The sequence below is a fragment of the Nyctibius grandis genome, chromosome 5 (genome assembly GCF_013368605.1).
Source record: "Nyctibius grandis isolate bNycGra1 chromosome 5, bNycGra1.pri, whole genome shotgun sequence".
In the NCBI taxonomy this organism is placed as follows: domain Eukaryota; kingdom Metazoa; phylum Chordata; class Aves; order Nyctibiiformes; family Nyctibiidae; genus Nyctibius; species Nyctibius grandis.
The window spans coordinates 17685890-17699948 of record NC_090662.1 but is presented as its reverse complement, the minus strand read 5'-3'; the positions used below and the strand labels follow the sequence as shown (position 1 = coordinate 17699948).

The window sequence follows — 14059 nt, the reverse complement described above, 5'->3', positions numbered from 1 at the left end:
GGACTAACACACATGCTAAGTTTATAAAAGTTTAACTGATTTCTTTAGTCAATTACATCCTTTTTTGGCTTCAGGTTATGTGCTCCAGAATTAAGATGTCAGTTGAGGATTTTTTTTTTCAGGTTCTGCAACTCCTGCTGACAGTTTGTGTGACTCTCAAACAAGAAGGAACCAACAGACTTTGTTTGCCCATTTGGCCCAATTTACATGAGAGAATTGCTGTCGATGCTGTCTCTGGCTCTAGCAGTCCCAATTTGCACACCATATGTAAGCCAGCTGTAAATGCTTCCACATAAAGCCACAGCCTCTGAAAATGAGGAAGGCTGATGGACTTTCAGCCTTTCAAAATTAAATTCTACCCATTTCTAAATTAGCTGAATGGGAGCTATCCCCTTGGTGATTAGTCCCAAGACATAAAAATAACCCAGTACTTAAACTTCACACTTTGGATATTCTAACTAAGGAAGAAAAGTGTTATCAAACACCTGATGGCCTCTGGTCAATTTTACAGCCAGTGTGAGGACACTTGATCAGATGTGTATTGCATGTTTTAGCACCATGAAGAATTATCTGGAAGTATACCAAAGAAGAATTAACTGGACATACAGTCCACAGAGAATTATGGACAGTGGGTTGACAGCACGCTATCTTGCCCGCCAAAACCCAAGGAGTGACAGACAGTATTTGTAAAATTCTACAAAATATTGCACTGACATCACCTTTTTCATCAGAGTCAGAATCAGATTCATCTGAGCTTTCGACGACTTCCATATCATCTTCATCCTCATCATCTTCCTCTTCTTCATCCTCATGATCACTTACTTCCTGAATTTCCTCCTGCAAAATGTACAAAATAGAAAGATGTTGAAGCATGTTCACACTTTTCCATCCCCCACTACTTGTGACTGTGAAGCCACAGTATTCACCTGACCCATTGCTAACTTCCTTTGTATAACCTTGTACATCTTTAAATAGACAATGAACAAATAAACCAAACGCTTCTAAATACTTACTGCTTCCAATTCATTATTCTCTCTCTCCAAAGTGCCTTTTTCATCTCTCTTCTCCTGCTCGTTATCTGTGTTATCCTCTTTAACACTAGCGGAAGAGGCACAGACACAAAATATTCACAAACTGAAATGGCATGTGCTTCCCATCCCCCAAACCAATAAGTTGTAATTCCAAATAAAGATAAAAACCAAAGTGCAGTTGGGCATGGGCAAAACACAACTTCTCATCTCCCGCAGATAATAAAACAATGCTAAATCATTCTTAATCTTAGCTTGCAAAATAATATTAATGATTAGCACATAGTTTTAGGGCATATTGCACAACTAGGACCATCAGAACACAGAGCTTCATATGCTACAGCAGTACTCATTTCACATGGAAGTTGCAGTGTACCCAGAATAGCTTTTACAAAACAAAGAATGAACACTGTATGCAGGTACAATGTGTATTACTACACTCTCAAGCTATAACAGAGCCTACTGTGCTTACAATCATTTGAAAATTTATGTATAAGCCTTAAGCAATATCCTAATTTATCATACTATAACTAGTCTTTTGATCAGTTATCTACTTTGACATCAAGGGAATGCTCAAAATAGGCATTGATACAACAACAAAAAGAGTAGAGAAATCCTGAATTTTTGCAATAGGACTGCCTGTCTCAAAAAGAAACTTTTCCTAACTATTAAGATTACATTTTAGTATATTTCTTTGCTTTTGTTTTTCAGACATGGTTCAAAACTTATTTAAAAGTCAAGTATCTCTATATTCTTTCTTCTCTTGGCAACCTGAGCTGTAGTGATGGCTTATGCAAATTACAGCAGGTTTTTTCTGGTTTTGTTTTAAAGGTTTTGTGTTCTAGCCATTACGACAAGTTTTACTGTTTTTAAGTGCACATTTGAGTCACCACGTGCAAATGTAAAATTCAAAAATCAATAGCACTCTGCAAATTGTCATGGACCAAATGTCAGTCCCTCTGTACAAAACTCAAACCATCCCCAACAGATGGAAATCATGATAGATCAGGGCTAGACACCATAGAGAGTAATAACGAAAAAATGTGGTTAGGATTGCATAATGTGGAATCCACCTCACCTAACTTTAGCTGCAAAAAAGTTTGGCAAGTTCTGTGCTGTCACTGATCAGGCAGGGTAACTAGAAATGCACATCTTCCTCCACTGACACGAAAAAGAGCTCAGACTCGAGGTCTAACTTAGACAAATCCAATACTCAGTGCAGTGACAAGAAATGTTCAGTAGATTTGAGACACTAATTTGGCAAGTGACACCTAAAAGCCACCTTTAAAACAGAGCTCTATTCTGAAGAGTGCCAGTTAAGAGTGACATAGTGTTGCTGTGCACACACGATTTTTTGTTATACTTTTTTTAACCTGTTCAGTGCTAACTAGTTCCTTCTGCCCCACTCATCATCAGTGAAGGTGAATCCAGCTACAGCTGACCATGCGCAAGGCAGAAAGCTTTTCGTTGGACCATCTGAATCCACGCAGCAGCCGGGAAGGCTGGAAATAAAAAGCCTAACCAGATTTGTACAGAAAAAAATACCAAACAGGGAACACTGAGCCACGCAATCTCATTTCCACAGATTCTCATCTCACTCAGTCCACAACATGTTCTGGTTTATGCTGGTTAATAAGCCTAAATGATAACAGATCTTAGCTGCAATTTTCATGCAGATTGAGGCAAATCCCCAGTTTCCCTTCTGCCTGCACACAGCACGGAGCTCACCACTACAGCGAATTTGTGTTCTGCCTAATAAAGGGAAAAGATGGGAGGAAGGAGAGCCAGCAGCTCTCCCAGGCAGAACTGTACTGCTTAATTTGTGTGCTACTGATCTGCAGATTCACATCATCTGCATGAATTCAGTGGGGTTTTTTTGGATCAAAGCAGACAGCTGAAAAATAAAAGCTCTGTTACTTGCATTTTTAGTGACAGTATATTTCTCTTTTTAGAGCCCTCAACTGCTCTCTGTGTCTACCTACTTTACTGCTTTGGCTGAAACTGAACAGAAGGAATGGTCAAGGCTTCAGTCACATGCTTTCAAAAATAAAAGCAGCAGACTTAACTGAGGTGTGAAGGTCCAAGTCCACCTTGATCTCACCTGCCAAAATTATTATTGTCGTATACTGCCTGCTATACATTTCATACCATGTGAGTTACTACACCTTCCTCCTGCCTTTCATTCCATACAGGCTATGCAAGAAAGAAATTTACTTAATTCTATAGAGATTCCCAAAGGCACCACCTCCCCACAAACGCTTGCTCAACACTGTGCAATCCCAGAGTCAACCTCAATTCCACAACAGAGGTTTCTTCCAGTTAAAACACTTGTTGAAAGTCAAAACACAGGAAAGAATTTTGAAAAGCCAAATGAACTACTCTTGAAGTACCTACGAATCTGCCCAACTTCTTTTCATGTATCACAACCAGTTAATTGAAATGACAGGTAATTAAAAACCTGGGAAATATTCCAACCTTCTTTCGTCTTGACTGCTTTCCTCAAGTTTCTGTAGCCTTCAAAAGCACGAGGTACAGTATTGGAAGGCCAAGCCAATGAAGGACAAACCAGACAGTGAAAAGCAAAAGTGATAAGAAGGTAAAAAAATGATATATGAGCTTGTGGAGTTCAAAATGAAATTATAAAAGATACTATCAAGAGACAACAAGTAGTAAAAAGGCAATACATTTTGCACAGTTGGAAAGTAAATAGAAAACAAAGAAGAAGCATTTGTAGGTTAACTAAGCTGTCACTGTCAACAATTGTAAATTCAAGTTACACTAAGGAAAAGTTTTAGATATAGACAATATATTTCACTTTGAGAATTATTTCTAATATGGATTCAAAAATTCTCTTAGTTCTAGAAAACCCTTTCTTCTCTTTTGCCACTTAAAATTGGCAGGTAAAATACAAAAAAATTGGCAAGTACTGCCATTGAACCAAAGTTATATATCCTCAGGAATATATCAGGAAGAAAACAATGCACTAGTTTTATATTTGCTGATAACATATTGTAATATGAAATAGTAATAAGAAATTTTTAGCGCTAATATTCAAAATTATATATTCTGAATATAATTCATATTTTTGGTTTTTAAATAAAAAGCAGAAAACTGCAGTTTATTTTTCTGGAATTCAAAAAGTACATGCCTGTTATTTTTTAATAAATTAACAAAAAATATGCATCAGAAGCAATGGATGGACAAAGTGTTAGTATTTTTATTTGTACTTCTTCCTCTTGAACAAATGTGGATGTATCAATAAAGAAATGTCTGTATTACTTATATAAGTGTAGAAATGGCTTAAATTTCTACAACTACTGAAATTTGTCATGCTCCCGTTATGAGCAAGGGCCTTTTCACCTTATACTGCCTGCCATCTTCCTTCAGTATCAACTAGGAACTAATATGCTGAACCCCATGTAATTTTATCACTAATTTAGTTTAATAAAGGTTAGGGAAGTCAGAAGACAACAGTCAAAAAAAAGGTTACCAGGTATGTAAGGCTGACTAACGATTGAAAGGGACATGGGAGGTTTGCTCTGGGGCTTCTGGTGAGTAGGTCACGCTGTGGGACACTCCAATCAAGCATGTCAGTATTTCAGTAGCTAAAACATTACTGCTGTGTAAACTGTTTCTGCTAAACTTTATGACAGATGCTTATTAAAGGTTACAGATATATAGCAGTACATACCTGCTGCTCATTCAGAAACTGTCTCTTAGATCTTCAGGCTAGCTCACAACAATTTAGATAAATCGCATGTATTTAAAATTATGCACCTTCCATCATACTGACCCATAACCAGGAAACAAACAGATCAAGAAAGGTAGCAGATGGGGCAGAACTAGTAACTAGGCTTACCAGTCCCATTTTAATAGGAAAATGCTAGTTAGCCAACTTTAAAAGAGCAGCATCCCTAAAAAGAAATAGTACAGTAAAAGCAGCTAAATGCCTGTAGAAGACAGAAGTAGAACAAAGAATCCCTACCAAACTGCAGGGTAAATTGTCCCTTTGCAATACATTAGCAAACCTATTGCCAATTCCTGAAATTTCAATAGAATAAAAATTCACAGTGATACACCCTGAACACAGACTTTGTATTTCATTAACTAGATAGAAGCACTCTGCAGGTAACAAGTGTGACAGGCTATATACATAATGCCTCAAATTCTAACATTTCTTAGCTTCTAAGGAATTTTTCTCTTAGCATATCCACCTCAGAAATTTATAAATATTTATTACAAAGCAGTCTGCAGATGGGCCAGTAGATAGATTCAAACCTTAGCAGCACTCTGAAGAGTATGATCCGGTTCTACAGAACACATGACCTGCTTTAAGATGGAGGCTGGACCATCAAGAGATCTCTTCCAACTTAAATTTGTCTATGGTTCTCTAATTCTATAATGCTAGGATAGAAAACTAATCTCAAAACTAGTTTATGGTGAGTAGTCCTTACTTCTGGATCAGACTACTTAGCTATGCCATTCACAAGATTGTCCTGGTGTGAGCAAGTGTGACTGGATCCAGAACTTCTTTCAGAAAAAAACAAACAAACAAACAAACAAAAACAAAACACAAACAAAAAAAACCCCACAAAACCCAAACCAAAATGAACCACCATGTGTTCTATTTACTACTGTATGTAGGGTAAAACTTCAAAATGTTTCTTTAAAGTGATCATCTCCTACAATAAGAGATATTACTCAATATATCTAGTAACCTTTATCTGTTTTCTAGTCACAATGCTGTCTGCTACCTAACACTCAGGCCCCAACCTAACAATTGGGGCTCTATCTAGGCATACATTTAAATGCGTGCTTGATTTTAAAATGTATTGAAACCTACAAAATCAAATCTCTTTGTTATTGCATTTACAGTTAAAGAATGTATTGAAGTGTCTGGATGAAGAGAGGCCAGAATATTCAGCTGATTTCATTTAATACTTCCATCCTCCCCTCAAGTTCCTACAAAGATGAGACAAATCTATCAAAAACCCCACAAAAGTATAAGAATTTCCTGAAAAATGATATGCAAAGGAAGAATCTAGTTGCTATTAACATGAGTGTTCTCTACAAGTATCAGACATTTGTGGGTGGAATGGATTTATAGATATAGATCCAAATTGCAGATATCACTAACCCAAATCTACTTTATACTTCACCTATACTTCAGGCTTATACTGTTCTAATTTTACTCTTAACTTGAAGAAGTCTGAAGGGACATTAGTAGAAAGTAGTAATAGATTAGAAGTGTGGAAAATTCCAAGGAAAAGGGAAAGATATCTAATGGAAGCAAAGTCTTGGGGTACACAAACAGATCCTTGCTGTACTAACTGCTGTCTGAACAGGCATTTATATCAATGTCTATGAGCATTTTAGTAGATGAGAAGTTGGGCAGCAAAAAACAGCAAAGCATGATGTTGCAGAGAATTAGGAAACCTCAAATTAAAAACATTCATAAAAGCAGAAGATAAAGCAAAAGAAGCCATTCCAAGAGGTACCAAAGAATTCCCAGCTATTCAGAATATCTTTTCTTCAGAAAGCTGTTTCAGTTTTGACATATGGTAGAAAAAAGTTTATAATTTTTGTTTTGAAAACTTCTGTTGATTTCAGATGCACTTAAAAAATTCTTTTAAAAATATCAAAATCTATGGAGAGCACCTGTGCTTTTACCATTGTGCATAATTATATAGAAAAATTCATTATGACAGACATTCATTCTACAAATACTACATAGTTCACTGGAAGAAAAGATGCAAAAGAAAAACACCTATAACTTCAATGTGCAAAAGGGTTTGAAGGAACAGCAGTTTAGGATCCATACCCACACAGCAATGACAGATTAATTTTAAAGTCTCAGCGGATAAAAAAAATACACCTCTTTACTAACAAATAGAAAACAAATAACATTATAATTCATACACCACCTCTTTTTCTTTTTCCTTTCTTTTTTTTTCAGCTTTTCTAGGTCTTTCTTGGCTATATCTAGAATTTCCATTGTCTCTTTCTCTGAAGAAAGCACAGAAGCAGAAAATGCTGACGGACCACCAAAGTATGTGGATCTTGCTGAAGCTCTTGACAAGTTGCGTCGAAGATTTTCATTCACTGCTTCACTTTCTAATAATTTTGCTCTTAAGAAAAAAAAAAAACAGTGAATTGTAGACCATGAATCACAAGTCTTGCTAATGCATGAGATGTATACTCTTTAGCATCTGTAACTGCAATGCATTACCTTCAGTTTAAACAGAAACTACAAACCAAGGTGAAGTCTCACAAAATACAAGTGTGGTAAATTCCTTGATGAGACCATTTTACACAATGGTTATGTATATTGTATATATCTCTCTCTCTCTCTCATATACCCTAGACAGAATACATATAAGTATAAATGTCTGTATAAATATACACACAGATATATGTACAGATATATATCTGGATATGCTGTATGTATACACATATTACACGAAAGCTACACAAAAGCTCTAACGCTAACTGGGAATAGGGCAGATAATTTTTTTTTTGCATGATACACCTCCAAGAAATAGAAAAATAAAAATATCTAAAATATTTTTTTTTTAACTTAAAAAGAAAGCAGATGCTTTTTGTTAACACTAAACTGTAATTTCTCAGTACTATCATTTATATATGAGGCTATGAAGTTATAAAACGGTCACTTTAAGTTTTGCTGTCCTTTGTGCTACAATATCAAGTCATCACCATTATTTAGGCAACACCTTTGCTTATTTTCTGTTGTCAGCTTCATCTTTAACATTTTAATTTTTTGTGGCCAAGAGCAACACCAGATGGACTTAGAAGCTGAAGGATCACTGTTGTAAAGTAATCACCACACAGGAAAACAGCTTAAGTATTTACTTGCTAACACTTCTAGTATTTTTTTTTTAAATAAAAATTGTTCAAATACACATTATGCAAATACCTGAGATCTTCAATTTCCTTGATATAATTATGAATCATGTTGCTAATTTCTTCATTTCCTTCTCCTTTGAAGGACAGAGAGAAAGAAGGGGATGAGGGGAAAAGAAAGATTGAGAAAGGACGGTAACAGTATAAATATCCGAATACAGCTATTAGGCACAAGGTACCAGCAAAGAGAAACAGTCATATGGGCCACACTATCTGATCTTATCTGATTTGTAAAATCTATTTCCTCCTTAAGCTGCATTAAGTTTTTGGTTCCTCTGTGTCATTTGACCAGGATTATTACAAGTAACTTTTTCTATTTCATTTGTTTTCCGTATTAGCACCTTTTAACATTGCATATACCAAAAGTAACCTGACAAACAGTGCACAAAAAGAACAGCGGAGTCATGGTAGGTCAATTGGTTGTTTATTCTATAAGGTGAAACGCAAGCCAACATTCACCCATCTGTGTCCAGGTCCTCATCCAAATACTTCAGTCCATGGATAGCTAAGCATACAAGTAATTCCTATCCAAAGGTATTATTTCACGTTTCATAGAATCATAGAATGTCCTGAGTTGGAAGGGACCCACAAGGATCATCGAGTCCAACTCCTGTCCCAGCCTAGGACAAGCCCAGAATTCACACCATGTGTCTGAGGGCATTGTCCAAATGCTTCTTGAATGCTGTCAGGCTTGGCGCCATGACTGCTTCCCTGGGGAGCCAGTTCCAGTGCTCCACCACCCTCTGCGTGAAGAACCTTTTCCTAATATCCAACCTAAACCTCCCCTGGCATATCTTCCTGCCATTCCCTCGAGTTCTGTCACTGGTCGCCAGGGTGAAGAGCTCAGCACCTATTCCTCCACTTCTCCTTGTGAGGAAGTTATAGACCACATGTTGCTCATAGTCCTAAATGAATGCTCAAATCAGGGTACCAAACTATTTCTACTAATAGAGGTCTCCAGAAACAGAGCAAAGAATCAGATGGGGGCCTATCCTTACAAAGCAGGTTCTACATTACTGTTACAATGGCATCACTTCATTCCAAGGGACCCATGAAGCAAGAAAATATAACTGATTTCAGTTCATGAACTTATGAAGCAGTTTACGCACAACGCACTCGCAGCATTACCTGCTCTGGCTAGCACTTGGTTGGCCTGATCACTCACAAGTTGCGTTATTCTGGCTCTCAGTGCATCAATAGTCTCTTGCATTGCTTTAATTCTAACACGCAGGTTGTTGTTTTCCGTTTGCAGCATCGCATTTTCATGAAACATGTCATTGATGCTTTCAACGCCTTCTTCATCTATAATTCTTTTACCCTTAAGAAAGTAAATATATTTTATTACTAGTAAAGGCTGACCTACACACAAAACATTTTTAACTTAGCAAAGGCAATCCAGAGATTACTGGAAATTCCAAGCATACACTCATAGTGAAAGATAATCTTCTCTCAAAGTTTAAAACACGGGATAAATAGATAGTTTTCAAAACATTGATGTCTGGCCAACACCTTAGTGCTTGGGTCCTGTGTAATTCCATCTCAGTCTGAAATACAAGTCCTCGAAGAGGTTAAGAAGCAAGAATACAATTCTTTAGCGTATCAGAATACTATCTCCAGGAAAACAAAGGAGGAGGAGACTGTTTGGTTACTACATTTATTGCTGAAAACATAATCTGTTTAAAATGTCAGGAAGAAAAGGGCATTGTGTAGTATGAGCATTCGCCTTATATAATTTAAAATGTATTTTCAAAACACAAATTATTTTAGCTGTCTAGTAAGTTTTTAAAAGCAATACGCAGTAACCGTACACATTCACTTATGTGCCAGTAAATTGTGGTCATTTTTGCTTTGGAAGTGACTATTTCTCATTGTTGAGCATGACAAGGTCATTGTTTGCCTTTCAAAAAGGAAATAGCACACAGCATCTGTTGACATCATTGGCATTCATTGATGTTTCTTTTCTCTGGGGATGCAATGTAAATTTTCTAAAATCATCTGGTAATCACTGAAATTAGAAGTGCTATTTCAGTTAGGGTTGTTATTCAGATTTTTTTAGTGAATGAAGTGGAAGTAGCCAACACAAAAACAAGCTGTGGAACTATAAGCATTTTAAAGCAGAAGAAATCCTAAGAGAATAAACTTACTGTTTTGTATTCCATGAGTTCCATCTGTAGCCGTGTAATCTCACTGCGCAAAGCATTTATTTGTTGACTAGCCCTATCCTGATTAACCATCACCTTGTTCTTGATGTTCCGTGCCCGATTGGCATACTTTAATGTGTTCAAGGTTTCCATGAAGTCTCGATCTGAAGGGCTCACACACGCTATCATGAGTGTTTGACTGGAAGTTAGAAACGTAGGTCAGCATCACACATCAAGAACAAAAAGAGTAGAGAGAAGCTAACAGGTCTTCAGGTAGAAGATGAAACAAGAATAGTGACTTCATAGCATTTGTGAAAAATATTCCTCTATCTAGCTCACAGTAGAAGACAATCACAAAGTTCAGTGCTGTTTCATTTTGTGTCATCCTAGCACAGCATAGGAGATGCTAGATCATTAATTGTTCTACATGTAGTTATAAAACCAATTAATTGGTGTTCCTAGAAATGTTTTTCAAATTATACTCAGTTTGCCTAATCATACATAAAGTGAGATTTAGGAACTTAAGATCAGCCTGAAGTCCTAGACAGTGATTTGGATCACGCAGTTATCAGGACTGCCTACTCTAATTCCTGAGGTCCCAGCCTACTTAATCTGAAAGTTACCTGAATGCTCATCTTAGCTGTCCATGCATGCACACAACTGCCTAAGGTATCTGTTTTCTAGCTTAGGTTCTACCGAGATCCAAACTGCCTGAAGTCTCCACTGCAAATTATCTTCTCTTCTCCAACAGAAGTCTAAAAGCTAGTACTTACCCTTAGTACATCTGGCTATAACTGTATTTATTCCCTGTTTCATAACATCACGGCTTAGAGCACTTCCACTAAAAGCAGCAGGACCTGAGCTCTAGGCCCAAGAGGGCTATGAACAACCATCTTCCTTTCGGGTTCCTACAACGCCTTCTAGTCATCCCATCATGGGATATGCAGGGCTCCACATGAAAGACGAAGCAGACAGACCAGCAAGAACCAGTGGGACAAAAGCAGAAAAAGAGCAAAAAATTTTTGATTCCAACCAAGCGGTTTCATTATTCAACAGGCAGATGAAGGAATCTGGGTCCCTTCCCTCACTCCCTGGAGCACAAGCATTTCACCTCGGACGCAAACAGCCTAGAGGGGTCAGAATCAGAGTTCCAGCTGTAGATCATACTCTGAAGGTGCCTACATGACCTACATTCTCAACAGATAGGGGAAAACACCTACATTTGATGGACTCAGTACTCCCCTCCAGGCTTTAGAGGAATTTGCTGCTTTGTTCAAGCTAAGGTGGTTGCGTTAGGAAGAGGCAATGTCTCCAGGGCAATGGAGCAATATCTGCATTAGGCAGACTGAATTCTGATCTTCACTTTCTATAATTTCAGACTGAGACAAACAAATTCATCCCTGCAACCCTTTGTGAGGCATGCCCTTTCATCATGCACATTGAGAAACTAAACTAGAAAGAGTAACTAGCCTGAGGATACAAGGAAGATTCAGTTTCAGCAATTCTTCCTCAGACCTCCTGCGTACCTTTGTGTTAGTCCTCCAAACTGTTTGAGTTTAGTCCTCAAGATAAGAATAGGTGAGATCAAGAACAAGTTTTTAATTCTGATATCAGGACTACTTGTGCTTTCAGTTGAGAATGTGATTACTTTTCTAAACCTCAGAGGACTGGTTCTGCTAGGTGTCTCTCTCGAAAACAGAACAACCTGAACTCCACTTTCCTATCTGAATTCTATAATGGACTAGGTTTTTAAAAACTGTTCTACTCCCTTTATTTTACCACTTCTTTAAACTGCTCCCTTCACCTTAGAAGTTATGAATTTTTCATATTATACAATATAAAAATCCTTTGCAAAAAACACCAATACTCCATATTCTTACTTGAATAATTCAAGAAACATTAATATTTAAATGCTGTTTCAGAACTGTTACAGCATTTTTAACATCAGGATCATGGTGAGAATAGTACAGTGATACAATGCTTTCATCACCATTAACTCAGGACTCACTACAATATAACCTGAATCACTACTAGTAAATCTTTTTGAAGTATTTTCAAAAGAGAAACAACAATGTGGACTGTAAAACCTAGCGTGGAATTTGGAAGGCTACAGAACAGAGGCTATCAGAAATCTAATAATCTGATTTCCCAGAAGAAAAACTGCATATTCATTAAAATTTAGCTTTCCCATACTTTTTAGTTGCCAAAGCATGGATAATAAATTATTCAAATTGTGTTAATATGTATAACTCTTCCTTAACAGCAAAGTGCTAATTTTACATGTCTCAGCATGTATATCACATAAATAAAAGTAGGTGGGGGTCCACAAATTTAACGTCAGTCAGAAACAGACAGAAAAAATATCCTTGAAAACGCCCTGGGACAGCATCTGCTACCTGTAGGTTTTACACTAAACTATGCGATTTCTCCTGAAGAACAGGAGGGGGAGCAGTGGAGCTGTAAGATGGGAAAATATTTTAGAGACAAAATAATATTTCAACAAGACCGCAGTTTTAGACGTGGTTTGAAAAAATGCTCATTAGCGAGTGTATCTGATATAAAGTTTAGTCAAGAAATGCTATTTGTAGTTATTTCCAGAAAGAGCTCAGAAGAGCTACACTCTTGATTTCATCTGATTTTTTTCCATAATTCTTGAGTTTCTTCTTCCCTTAAGCACATCTGAAAATTCTAGCCTTTATTTTACTTGTTTTGTCTGGCTCTTTGCTTTTCCTCACACTGCAGTTCTGCAGGGTGTTACTAAAGTTATCTCTCTGAAGAGCAGAGCAACGATTTAAGAATTCTCTTCCACTTCTCGCTATTCCTTTGTGAAATGCCCAGAAAACTTCCTGCCCTCCTAAAAATAGCAGTCAGGCATATTGGATTAAATAGAGTACTACCTTGCTAAAACATACTCAACTATGCTCCCTTTTGTATTTGTACATGTTAATGTTACAAAATTTGTATTATTTTAATAAATTTGTTAATGTTTGCTTAGACAAAGCAAACATTTCCAGAGGCCAAAGCCTCTCTTACTTGTATATGCAGCAGGTATACAGATCAGGTTCATACAAAGAATTCGGGTGATACACTAGTTTGTTTTTATTAGGCTCTAATCTAACACCAGGTAACTGGACAGACAGATGCACCATACCCTGAGATATATAACCTTTACAAAACGATGGCAGTGCCTGTGGTAAGCTGAGTCCAAGCTCTTGTGCATGGCAATCAAAGCAAACAATTAAGTGTCATTTTAAAAAAAAAGTAACAAAAAAACCCTCTGAAGGAGAAACTCCTCATAGCTTTAAACTATGCTGTAATTAATAAGGCTATAACACAACAACAAAGTTTACCATTTATGCTATCTACAATCTAAAGGTGTCTTCATGGAAAGGACTCGTCCTGGAAACGGTAACTTCTGAGTAACTCGAAGCCTCATGTCTAGTAAAGCTACAATAGCACTGAAAGGAACAATGCAAAAATCCTCTTTAAAATCTCTTCCCTGCATTGCCAGCATTTTGTATCATGACAGTAATTTATCTTCAGAACCTCCCTCCAACAAAGAGTGGCTATTTTTATCATTGTTTAATGTTTATTTTACTTTCTGAAGATTATGTACTCATTCATGCTCATTCACAATGAAATACATAAAATGTTCTGGTTTTCATACCTGTTTCCCCCAAGAGAGTCTTGAAGTAGCCTTGTAAGCTTTGAATCTCTATATGGTACATGAGTTGCCTTCTTACTTTTATCTCCCAGTGCACTTATTACATTGCCAAGTGCCAGCTATAAAACACCAAATCATGTAGCACACAAGTTAGAATCAGTTCCTGAGTATTTTATTTTAAAAACAGCTATAAACTGGGGTCTGCATATTGTGAAAAAAAGGAATATACTCGTGAAAGTTAACATAAAAAAATATTTCTGAAGATTTTTACACTTTACAGTAGACACCTGTAAACTTTTGTGCTA

At 36.9% G+C, this 14059-nt stretch overlaps 1 protein-coding gene across 1 annotated transcript in view; it reads right to left on the bottom strand.

The window, feature by feature from the left end:
* KIF21A (kinesin family member 21A) overlaps window positions 1–14059 on the bottom strand; it is a 101163-nt gene that overhangs the window by 36900 nt on the left and 50204 nt on the right. Inside the window, 8 exon segments of the mRNA XM_068400616.1 lie at window positions 720–837; window positions 1014–1098; window positions 3504–3542; window positions 6953–7156; window positions 7963–8026; window positions 9078–9267; window positions 10094–10289; window positions 13758–13873. Of these exon segments, the coding sequence (XP_068256717.1) occupies window positions 720–837; window positions 1014–1098; window positions 3504–3542; window positions 6953–7156; window positions 7963–8026; window positions 9078–9267; window positions 10094–10289; window positions 13758–13873 (1012 nt within the window).